Source organism: Coturnix japonica, chromosome 16, assembly GCF_054131305.1.
Source record: "Coturnix japonica strain WE chromosome 16, WE-NBRP24, whole genome shotgun sequence".
Taxonomy (NCBI): Eukaryota; Metazoa; Chordata; class Aves; order Galliformes; family Phasianidae; genus Coturnix; species Coturnix japonica.
The window spans coordinates 1,553,207-1,564,793 of record NC_140678.1 but is presented as its reverse complement, the minus strand read 5'-3'; the positions used below and the strand labels follow the sequence as shown (position 1 = coordinate 1,564,793).

Genomic DNA, 11,587 nt, shown 5'->3' with positions numbered 1-11,587 from the left:
CAGCAACAGCCTTACTGGTTCCAGACATTGGTACTTGAAGCAGATCCTCACCTGCTGGATGCTGGTGTTGCCTGTGATGGCGTTGTATGAGCGGATGGTGAGTGAGGGGATGGTGTTCACCACCAGGGACAGCAGGACCACCAGCAGGACATAGGGGTCGGTCAGGGCATTCTGGGTGGCATCTGCAGGCCATGTTTAAGCACAGGAGGTATAAAGGGAGTGTGAACAGTGGCGAGGGGACAGACCTACACTCACAAAACTGCAAAGGGATCTAAACCAGGGTCAAAAATCAAGACTGAAAGATCAAGAAATTGTCAATCTGTCACCCAGACACAACCAACTCCTGGCATGGAGCTCAGTATGGGCTGGTCTGGCTCTGGGAGGAATGGACTGCAGGGATTTGGGGCACCTCACCTGGAAAGCGGAAGACAGCAGGGGCGATCCTGAAGGCATCGATGCTTTGGGTCAGGAAGGAGAGGAGGCAGAAGAGCAGCAAGCTGGCTGTGACTATCAGGAAGGAGAACACCGTCCAGAACTTGGTGTCAAGGATGATCTGCGTGGACATACAAACTCCTTGTGAAGGCTGGAGTCCCTTTGCCCTACAACCCATGCTCCATTTGGACTGGTTACCTCCAACCTCTCATCCCTACCAACAGCCTCCAGTGCAACACTCATCCCCGACTCAGACACAATGAAGAGTTCTCACCTCCACAAGGACCGACAGCAAAGCCGAGGTGGCCACTGTGACGGAGAAGGACTCATAGTCCCCCACAGTCCTGCTGCCAACGTGGTCCTCAAAGGCCCAGAGCGTGATGTAGAAGCTGGTGAGCGACGTGCTGACACCGTGCAGGAGCGTCACGCAGAAGATGCGATAATTGAAGAGCTTGTCCTGCTGCCCAATGGTGTAGAGCTCAGGGAACTGCAGGCTCTTCTTGGCACTCACGTCCTGCTGGGACAGGGAGGGGGTCAAGCATCATCCTCCTTCATTGCCAGGTCTGCCCTCCAGGCATAGGGGCTGGGTGCAGCCTGCTGGTCTCATACCTGTTCTAGAAGACCCACTGAAAGCACGGGGTAGGCGGTGTAGAAAACATTGTAGAGAGTAAGGAACCAGCCTTCGTAGAGAGGCTATGGGGAGAACGAAGTGGCTGTGAGCTTGGTGGTGCTTTGGGAAGACTCAGAAAGGATGCCCAGTGAGTGAGGTTAAGTTCTGCCTCAAATCCCATGCAGATCCCTATATACTTGTCCTGAGATCTGCATCAGCACCGAGTAACCTGCAGCATCTCAGCCAAGGAGATCAGAAATCAGGCAGGGAGGAAGGAGACAGCGCTGGAGATGCAAAAACCAACAGGACAGCTTTGTTCTGTAAGCTCCCATTGCTCACCTGGGCCGTGAATCCGCTGTGGAAAGCAAACCAGACCTGAGTCACGAGGCCAGCAAAGGTCTTATACAAGAAGTAGCGCAGGAACTTGCAGATGCGGAGGTAACCCCAGCGGCCGTGGACGAGCAGCAGGCGCTGCAGGTAGCAGAACTGTGCCAGGGCGTAATCACTGCATTGCACGGCTTGCACGCCTTCCTGACCACTGATGCCCACCCCGATGTCAGCAGCTGCAGAGGGTGTGAGATGTGGGTAGTGAGGGTATAGAAGAGCCCAGCACAGCCATGTTGCAAACTAGATTGGGAATTGGGTTGGAAAATGAGCCAGGAGTTGTGTTGGGAATTGGGTTGGAAGTTGAGTTGAATGTTCCTCTCCCAGCTCTTCACCTCAAAGGAGAAGGTGACGTGATGTGGATGGTAGATGGGGCACCCCCTCCCCCCCATAGTTTGGATGCTGTATCCAAAACCCACCAGCACATCCCCCAGCCTCACTTTTGATCATGTTGACGTCGTTGGCCCCATCCCCAATGGCCAACGTGGTGACTTGCTTGTGCTTCTTCACCAGTTGCACAATGAGAGCTTTCTGCTTGGGGGTGACCCTGCAGCAGATGACGGCCTGGCAGCTGGTGGCCAGGTCCACAAAGGCTTTCTCCACCAGACTGCCCTGCTCCTGTGGGTCCGTCGTCCCACGGCAAGACAGCAGCTGCCACAGCTGTCCCTTCTTCTGCAGCACCTCTCCTTTCTGGAGGATCGTGTCCTTAAGGGAGAGCACACGTGGTTGGAACCTCACACCAGGGCTGGTCAAGAGGGATGGGGGTTATGGGTCCCCTACAAGTAGGGAGGATGGGGCTGGTCTGAGCTCTGCGTCCTCTTTGAGCATAGGGACACAAATATGGGCACGGAGGGAGGATAACAACACTTCAAATTTAGGTTTTCTAAAGGCGGTCTGTGTCACAGCAGAATCAGTGTGAGGTCACCTCCTCCTCTAACCTTCATTCCCCATCCCAAAACAGGGTTCCTATGGCTTTTACCATCTATTTTGGGGTACCTCCCACTGCCATCCAATACCATAGGGCAGAACCAGCCCCCTTCCCTTACCAGGAAGTCCCCGCTGATGACAAGAGCTCTCTTCTTGTGGCACAAAGGCTCTGGGTGCTGCTGTGAGACACAGTCACTGCCACTGATGCTGTTGCTTCTAACCCTATAAGCCTCCAGGATCTCGCTGTGCAAGGAAGGAACATGGGGCATGTTGGTCAGCTTTGACCATGACCCATTGGTTGGCCTTTGGATCCAGACAGGGCTGGTACCGAATGGTGGGAGAAGAAAGACAAAGAGGGGCTGCAAGCTGCCCCATGAGATGAGAAATCAGCCCTGCTGTACTTGGTTTGGAGGCCATAGAACCAAGCTGAGCAATTTCCAGCCAAATCCTGCCAAGCTGTAGGTGCAGAAATGAATGAGGAAGACTGGAAAGGTGTCAGTGGGTGAAGATGGGAATGGACATCCAGGCTGGGATGGGGAAGGAGGAGCATCTCCAGCTCTGCTCACCCTGCACAGGTTCCTACACCCTTGGGTGTCATAGAATCACAGGATCATTGAGGCTGGATAAGATCTCTAAGGTCATCCAGTCCAAATGTCCACCTGCCACCAATTCTGCCCACTAAGCACGTGTCCCTCAGTGCCACATCGACGTGATTCCTGAGCTCCCCCAGGAACAAAACCCCAATGTCACAAACCAGAAGGTCAGGATTCCTCACCTCACTTCCTTCTCCTCCAGGACCTCCATGTCACCTGTGAGCAGCTTGCATGCATAGCCCACATTCATTGCTGTTTCTGCAACACAAGGACATCAGTGGGCTGTCGTGCCCCCCCACCATCCCAGGGCATCCTCCAGCCCTGAAGGCCAGCAGGTGCTGGGATTGTGCTCCAGCCCTATGGCTTTCCCTGCCTCAGTTTCCCCACAGGTGACACAATCTGTTATTATTGTGTATGAATGGAACAGCAGAGCCCTGATGTAGCTTCCTCTCTGGGTCTCATCCGATTTTTGGCCCTGGTTGGGGAAGAAACTGAAACATGTTGGTCTGGGGTTGGCTCCACTGACCTTGTTTGTCTCCTGTCAGCACCCACACTTTGATGTTGCCCAGTTTCAGCAGCTGGATGGTCTCAGGAACCCCTTCTTGTAACTTGTCCTCAATGGCCGTGACCCCAAGCAGCTGGAGGGAAGGTTGCATGACATGGAGCAGGGGCTCAGGGTAAGCTGGAGGTTAACCCCAGCTCCAACCAGGGGTCCCTGCAGGCTCCATGGCAAGTGGTTCTTCCCCACCCCTGGCCCCATCCCACCTCCAGGTCCTGCTCCATCTCCTCGTACAGCCTGTCCAGCTCACACGCCCGACCCTGCAGCAGGATGTTGGCCATGCGGTGCCTCCTGCCCCACTCATCGTACTCTTCCTCACTCAGCTCCTTGCTGGCCAGGCATAATGTCCTCAGTGTCTCCTCTGCAAAGTGCTGCCAAGATGAGACATCGTGTCCTCCTCACCTCAGCTCCATGTTCCCAAGGGGTCTGAGGTCTCCTCTGGCTGCCCCCGACCTTATGTCACCCCCAAGAGCACTCTTATGATCATAGAACCACACAACATCCCCAGCTGGAAGGGACCCATCAGGATCATCAGATCCAACTCCTGGCTCCTCACATCAGACCCCACTTCTGAGAGAGATACAGAACACCAAGAGGGGATTTGGTGCCCTCAGCCCCCATCCTGCGTGCATTTGAGGCTCAGAGCAGAAGGAGGAAAAACAGAACCAAATCCTAAAGCCAGAGTGGACAGAGAGAAGCAGTGGGGCACCCAACCAACCCCTCATGTCCCAGCTGCTGTGGGACTCACATCCAGAGCCCTCTCAGTGAAGTCCTGGTTGGGTCCCCGGCCCCTCAGCCTCTCCAGGATGACAGTGTCAGCCCCTTTGGTGTAGAGCCGGATGGCGCCCTGTGGGTCCCGCACTGGGAAGGAGAAAGGACAGAGCTGCTCATTGCTCTCCCCATGCAAAGCATCATCCTGGTACCACCTCAGCTCACCCAACACTGACATCCTCTTGCGATCGCTGTTGAAATCCAGCATGGCCAACACTTGGTATGTCCTCTTCACCCCCAGCTCGCTGATGGTGATGGTGTCCTGCGTTCGGGATAGGAAGATGTAGCCCAAACTCCTGGCTGCCAGCACCAGTGCCTCCTCATCTGGAGAAGCTGCCTGGTAAACCAGTTGGTCTGTGGAAGAGAAGCAAGGATTGGGTGAGGAGACACCCAGATGGGCATCACTCAAACACCTGGAATGCCTCAGCCTTGCACTGACATTAATGGTGACCCTGAAGCTAGGGAAAGTCATAGAATAGAACTGTAGGATCATAGAACGCCTCGAGTTGGAAGGGACCCATAACGATCATCAAGTCCGACTCCTCGAGGTCTTAGGATTGTCTTTGCCCTCACAAGCAAGGACCGTCACTCCCCATGGGATCCCAACACCATTTCCCTATGGCATCCCAACATTGAGCCCCATGGCATCCCACCACTGACCCCGTGGGATCCCAGCAACACTCCCAACAGGACCCCAACACCATTCCCAGTGGGATCCCACCCCCGTTCCCAATGGGATCCCAATGCCACTTCCAGTCCCTATCTCTATCCAACAGAAAATCCCAGCCTTGGCAGCTCATATCAATGATATCACAGCTCCTGTCCCTATAAGGGGACCCACTCATTGGGGACCCCAACCCACCTCCCCTCTCCTCCACCATGACAGTGTGACAGATGGCCAACAGCCGCAGGAACTCCCTCAGCACCGGATCACTGTCTTGATGGGCTGCTTCCCGGAGCCCCACATTGCTGGAGTCCAAAGTCTTCCCCCCATGGCAACTCTGGGTCAACACCAACCCCTGCAAGAGGCATGGGCAGGCTGCAGAAACCAGAGACACCAAAAGTGGGGCCACCCTATAATGCTCTGCCATGGTCATATTTGGCCCCATACTAAGCAGGAGAAGGGAATTACGTACCGACGGCTGTTTGTTCTCATGGCCCGTGCCCAAAGCTGCCAAAATAAGAGACAATTGGGTTTATTCCTGCTTAGAAACCTGGCCAAATGTGTTGTTTTTTTCCTCCTCTTTCCTTTTGTCACCATTTTGTCTCAGGTGTCTGATAAGGATCTCAGGAAAAAGGAGCTCTGTGCTAAAAGCTCTGCCCCTCCCTCACTGCTCTCTAAATGTCACTAATTAAGCACCAAAAGCCAGCCAAGAGCTCAAGTATACATAGCAATGGGAGAAGGAAGGAATTGGCAGTTATGCCATTTCTAAAGGGAAAAAGCAATTAGGACCATTAAAATAAAGCAAAGAGCATCACACGCACTCACCGTAAGGATACATCATGAAGAGAAGGACAACTTCTTCACCTCCTCCACCACCAAGACCAACCCATGTGCCCCAAGCTTCCCAGCAAGACAGAGAAGAGAAAAGAACCAAAGTGGCCTCAACCCAAAATCTACCCAACTCCGCAATCCCAGCTTGCCATCACCAAACGTTACCATAGATGGTCCCATTGACACAGCACTTCTTGAAGCTCATGATGTTCTGTGTCAAGGTGCCAGTCTTGTCTGAGAAGATGTATTCCACCTGGCCGAGCTGGTCGTTGAGGCTGGTGCTCCTGGCTTTTGCTGGGATGTCCTTGACAGCGTAATACATCTCCAGATCCCAGTTGATAAAGTAGCTGTTCACCAGGTAGATGAATTCAAACCTAAATTGGGAACGCAAGATGGAGATATTGCCTTTGTCAGCTGGTCGTCCTCAGCCAACCCACCATTTCCAACGTGGGTGTGTGTATCTTTGCATCTCCTTCCTGGCTTTTCCCTGAGATCAAAACACATTGGGAGCAGATGGGAAGGACTTACTCAAGTGATGAGCCCCTTTAGCAGCAGCCCCACTTGGTGGCTGAAACCCAAGGTGCCAGATGATGGCCAAGGGGAAGGAGAGGGGCAATGCGTGTTGGTTGTGTGCAATATCCATCGTTCTTACGTGATATACATGGACATGGGTATGATGACACTCAGGAGGATGGTGAAGCCCCAGAAGCTGAAGAAAGCCTGCTTGGCAGGGGTTGTGTGCTGGTAGAGAGCAGCGAGGTAGCTGTGTTTCTCTTGGAACGTCTTGGCCCAGAACCCTGAGGCAATGGCGAGGCACAGCGATGTGGCCAGCAGCACCAGAAAGATCTGACAGGGGAAGGCAGGATGAGAATGGAACATCCCACAGGGCCTACCAGACCAAGACCAACCATCGTCCCCTTCCAGCCCATCTCACTGCATCCCTGTGCATGAACCACAGAAGTTGAAGGTGATCCTGGGCTGAGATGAAGGATCGTGGCGTAGTATTCAACTGAACACATCCACAACAAACATAGAGTGAAACCCAGCTCCACCACCCTACTGACCCCAACCCAAACCCTACCCCAATCCAGCAGCCAATTGGAGAAGTTTTGATGCAGCCACTGGACCAAGAACTGAACAAAATACCTCGAACTCAACAAAATCAGCATCACCCAGGGAAGCGCATCCCCAGCACAGCACTTACTATGACCACCAGGCGATCCATCATGCGGTCCAGCTTGGTTTTCTTCCTCTTGATCTTCCCACAGTTCCTCATAATCTTGGTATCAAATCCTGGGTGAGAAATGTTCTGTAAGTAGAAGAGCTCCATCCACCCACCTCAACCCTCCTCTACCCATGGATGAGAGGACACGAAGGGACACGGATCCAGGACATGAGGCAGGTGAAATACAGCCTTCAGTCCTGGATCCTGCCCTTCCTAAGCTGGTGATCACCTGCATAGATAACCAAGCCATAGCACGTGTTGGTGTTGCGGAGCTTGCAGCCCCGCAGCAGAATCCTTTCGCCACTGAGTGCATGTGTCTCTCCTCTCCATTGCAGCACGCCTGTGAAGCTGTGCATGCGGCTGTTGGGCTCCTCGCAGGTCACTTTCCCTGCAGCAAAGGACACAGTGCAGGTGTTGGCTGTGGGGGGAACACGAGGTCCTTTGTTTCCTACAGAGAAGAGGATTTCTCAAGGGAAAATGCCTGTTTTTCCAGCTGTCTTCCAGCTGTGGGATGGGAAACTCGGGTTAAGGCTGAGCTGGAGCACCAGCCTGCTGTGCTCAGTCAAGAAACCACATTGGATAAAACACAGCCTCCTTCATTTCCACAGCCGTTGACACAGCAGTGTATGGAGGACCAAATCCAGGGTCTGAGCTCAAGTTTGGGTGCTCAGAGCTTGATTCTGATAGGAAAACAGACATTGAGCCAGAGGAAAGGTGCGCCAACCCAATGGCCCCCATCCCAACCCAACCCTAACCATGCTGCTGGGGAAGGGTCTCCATGCAGATCCTTTAGAAGGGACCACCCTCCAACACAGGGAAAGTGCTGAGTGATGGCATTTGGTGTCTCTGGGGACAAAGTGAGGCCAATGGGAGACCTCTCAAGGCTGCCCCAATGAGACTATGGAGTGGAGGCCACATCCTCACCCATCTGAGATTCTCACCATCAAAGGCAGCCAAGCTCTCCTCACTTGTCAGCTCCTGGTGGGTGACCATGAGGGCTTGTCTGAACTTCAGGTTTGTTTCTCTGTGAAAAAGAGTCGGCAAAGGAAGAATGAAACAACCCTACAGGGCAAAAGTACTGTTAATTCCGCTATCGGGCCCATGGGATAGAAGCTGACATTAATTATTGGGTGATTACATGAGCAATGGCAATGAAAAGCAAGATAGGGAGCTATCGTGTCAGACATCAAGCAAGAAAAAAAGCCATGGCCCCGGAGACCCTGTCATTAAATCATCCCGCAGATGAACAGGAGGGATGGGCAGCTGGGAGGGAATGGAGATGGGGAGATAAACCTGAGCACCTCAGCCCCCATCTGGAACATCCACCGCTCCTCACCCATCAATATCAGAGGTCTCCACGTAGCAGAGGCTGTTGGGCTCAGAGCTGCACAGCAGAAGCATGTCGGCCTGCAGGAGGAAAGCAGCCAGTTGTGTCTCCCCCTTGCTGACCCCATTAACACCAACCACCAGCCATGGGGTGCTGCTCACTGGGACCAGGTTGTCCTTGTGCAGGCGGACGATGTCCCCGACGCAGATGTCACACCATTTCTTCCAGCAGAAGCTGAAGGGGAATACAAAGCTTGCAAGGCATGGGGCCACCAAAACCCCTTTACAGCTGCTGCACTCAGGGGTTCTTGACAAGGGAAGGCGAGGGGAGCACAAGCCCTTCTCCCCAAGGCCCCTCACCTCCCCCCAGACAGGATCTCGCATGGTCTGCTGTTGATCTTCCTGTCACTTTGGTGTCTGCCCTGCACAGAAGAGACAAAAAGAAATGGATGGACTGTGCTGGATGGTCTTGTCCCATGAAAGGAACCTTCTTAACACCAAAACCTCTTTGGGTTCCCCAGCCCCAGGACAGGATCTGCTCATTGAAGCAATTTGGAGATGCATTCTGATGAATGAAGGGGCAAAAGCCCCCCCAAGGTATTTCTAGGGGCCAAACTGTGACTATATCCATTAATTGGGATATTACAGATATAAGTCCTAAAGGAAAGAAACCATCTGGCCACGTCCTTTCAAAGGGGAAATACAAAGCAATGTGGATGTTGTAGAACTGATGGTGCCCCAGGTAACCTGTATAATGGCATCTCCCAAACTTCCCAGCCCACCCCATAGCAAAGGGGCCCATCCTGCTGCCCACCCCTCCATCCCCACAGCCTCCAACCCGCACTCACAATGTCATCCAACAGGTCCCGCAGGGCACGGATGGTGAGGAGGCAGCTCAGGGGGAAGATCAGGGCGTACCAGGGCAGCGTGGAGATCTCAGGAAAGGTCTGGGGATGGAGAAGGGCACCTCACTGACCCCCATCCCACCATGGGGACCACTATGGGTCCAGCTCTCCTCCTCAGAAAGGCCCAAAGATGGAAGGAACCAAGCTAAGAACTGGTAGGGTTTTTGTCTATAGGTTTTCTACGCCATCTTAGTTTCTATCCAAACCCAACTGATTTCAAATGATCAGATTTCTTTCTCAGTTTCAGCCACTCAGAGGCCCTGAAAGCCACCAAATGCTGCTGCAGATCAGCGCCCTTGGCACCACCTTACTGCATTAGTGCAAAAGAGGAACCCACGTCAGCTCCAGATCCTACAGTGTTCATCCATAAAGGTTGGAGGTGAGAACAAAAGTGACCCTACAGATGGCACCAGACACCCCCCCTTTGGTGATGGTCCCTATCACCCTCGTGCTTCTCCCCTCGCCTCCATCTCACCTGCAGGAGGATGACAAAGACAAAGTAGACGTTGGCCATGCGGTGGAGCTGCTCATAGAGGTTGAGTGGGAGGAAGGTCAGGACGTTGTACTTGGCTGTTTTAATGGCATTGCCCTGCAGAAATAACAGCAGGTTAAAGCCAGTGTGGGGGCACAGCGCCAGGAACAGCCCTTGGTTGCCCTGCCCGACTCACCGCGTATTTTTTCTTGCTCCAACAGAAGGCAGATTTCTTCCTGAGCCGCTCATGGTGGGCTCTGTTGTTGGCCCACACTTCCCATGTGAAAGCTGGAAGAGCCACATTGTCACCCATTGACTGCGCTCAGCCACCACCATCCTCCCTTCATGGACACTGGGACCCATCGTGGTGCTCCTGGTGATGCACAGCTGGGCAGACACGCTTCTATAATGCTATTATTAAGGGTGTTTGTTCCCTTCTTGATGCTGTGGGCACCACCAAGCTGGGACATCCCAACTCCTGCACCCACCTGAAGGACCATCTTTACCCCAGTCCTCCATTCTACTGCCCAAAGAAAGGAAAACCCCAACCCACACCAACCTGGCTGCCCCTTCTGCTCCTGCTCACAGCCCAGGGCTGGGTCCTGCCCATCCATGCTGCCAGGACCTGGGGATGAGGACACAGATATTCACACCCTGAGGAGGGGGATGCTGCATTGAGGTGGGATGCTGCATTGAGTTGGGATGCTGCTGCTTTGCTCTGCTCCAGGACAGAGCTATGACAGCCATATAACCCCACACCCACAGCGCTTCCCAACCCCAAACCCTGCTGCCAACCCCATGCTCTGCTCTCAGGTGCTGCTCATTAAGCAGCTGCACTCACAGCCCGTGCTTAATTAGGGTCAGAGCGAGGCGGAGGTGCCACCAATGAGCGCTGGGTGTGAATCGGGAACACCCGCACATCCCGGCAGCCCAGGGAATATGGGGGGGACACGGATTTCCCTCCTGGTGCCGTTTGTTCACCCCATAACCTCACCTGGATGCCGCTTCCATCCGACCCCACGGGATAACGCAGCATCCCCAGCCCCTGCTCCCAGCGCCGCCCCCTCTCCCCATCCCCACAGACACGCGAGGACCGAAGCGCTGCCCAAAGGTCCCCCCCCAGGGCAACACAGAGGCAGCCCCCATGTGAGCCCCCATAGACCCCCATAGACCCCCACGGGTGTCCCGGTGCGGGGTAGGGGTTACAAAGAGGGGGGTAAAAGCGGCCTCAATACCTTGCGCCGATCCCAGCCGCGGCCCCGCTCCCTGCTCCCTGCCCACGCGGGGACGTGGGCCGGCCCCCGCCACACCCCCGGCACCGAGCCGGCCCTCCCGGGGCGATCCCCGTGGGGCCACATCGGGCACCGCATCCCCTGCCCGTGGGGAAGCATCGCGCAGCCCCACATCAGCCCCAAGCTGAGATGGAAGCTTCAGGTGTGGGGCTGAGCTCCATATTGGGGCCGTGGGAAGGAGAGGGGACGGCTGTGACCCCATTGAGACATAAGGGAGGGACCCCATGGGGGCTGTCGGGTTTCGGCCCCATAGGAGAGGAGATAGGGATCATCTCTTTGCTCACCGAAGCGTTGGCAGCAGGACCAACATCCCCCAGAGCCGCAGCGCTGAGAGCTTCAACCCAGCGCAAATCCCCACCGAGCCGCTCCTGCCGTCATTAGATTAATTGCTCACCGCAATTAACCACAGAAACCCGGAGGCGATTAAGCAAGTGCTGGGTTGGCAGTCCATAAAGCACCGAGAGAGCGGCCATAGAGAGCTCAGCAATAACAGCCCACACCACCAGCATGGAACCCAACAACAAGGGGCTGCGATGAGCCCATAGCATCAAACCGGGAGGGAATAAGGGATGCAGCAATGAAGGGATGCTCCAGGG

At 54.5% G+C, this 11,587-nt stretch overlaps 1 protein-coding gene across 7 annotated transcripts in view; it reads right to left on the bottom strand.

The window, feature by feature from the left end:
* Window positions 1-11,498, bottom strand: part of ATP8B3 (ATPase phospholipid transporting 8B3) — a 12,457-nt gene extending 959 nt beyond the window's left edge. The window contains exons 1-27 of one of the 7 annotated variants that reach the window (XM_085517574.1): window positions 10,935-11,246; window positions 10,259-10,324; window positions 9,896-9,987; window positions 9,703-9,816; window positions 9,171-9,269; window positions 8,683-8,744; window positions 8,333-8,557; window positions 7,938-8,020; window positions 7,226-7,384; window positions 6,976-7,064; window positions 6,424-6,617; window positions 5,937-6,145; window positions 5,766-5,840; window positions 5,413-5,447; window positions 5,139-5,295; window positions 4,442-4,630; window positions 4,254-4,366; window positions 3,712-3,876; window positions 3,473-3,584; window positions 3,129-3,204; window positions 2,473-2,596; window positions 1,867-2,131; window positions 1,382-1,605; window positions 1,042-1,125; window positions 707-946; window positions 415-553; window positions 52-182 (exon numbers count right to left, since the gene is read on the bottom strand). In XM_085517574.1, coding sequence (XP_085373700.1) covers window positions 52-182; window positions 415-553; window positions 707-946; window positions 1,042-1,125; window positions 1,382-1,605; window positions 1,867-2,131; window positions 2,473-2,596; window positions 3,129-3,204; window positions 3,473-3,584; window positions 3,712-3,876; window positions 4,254-4,366; window positions 4,442-4,630; window positions 5,139-5,295; window positions 5,413-5,447; window positions 5,766-5,840; window positions 5,937-6,145; window positions 6,424-6,617; window positions 6,976-7,064; window positions 7,226-7,384; window positions 7,938-8,020; window positions 8,333-8,557; window positions 8,683-8,744; window positions 9,171-9,269; window positions 9,703-9,816; window positions 9,896-9,987; window positions 10,259-10,324; window positions 10,935-11,217 — 3,804 coding nt within the window. In that variant the 5' untranslated portion in view covers window positions 11,218-11,246. Of the gene's footprint in view, window positions 1-51; window positions 183-414; window positions 554-706; window positions 947-1,041; window positions 1,126-1,381; window positions 1,606-1,866; window positions 2,132-2,472; window positions 2,597-3,128; window positions 3,205-3,472; window positions 3,585-3,711; window positions 3,877-4,253; window positions 4,631-5,138; window positions 5,296-5,412; window positions 5,448-5,765; window positions 5,841-5,936; window positions 6,146-6,423; window positions 6,618-6,975; window positions 7,065-7,225; window positions 7,385-7,937; window positions 8,021-8,332; window positions 8,558-8,682; window positions 8,745-9,170; window positions 9,270-9,702; window positions 9,817-9,895; window positions 9,988-10,258; window positions 10,325-10,934; window positions 11,256-11,275 lie in introns of those variants that run through there. The other 6 variants (XM_015886771.3, XM_085517576.1, XM_085517577.1 and 3 more) reach the window with 6 other exon arrangements.
* Between the last annotated feature and the right edge of the window lie 89 nt (window positions 11,499-11,587).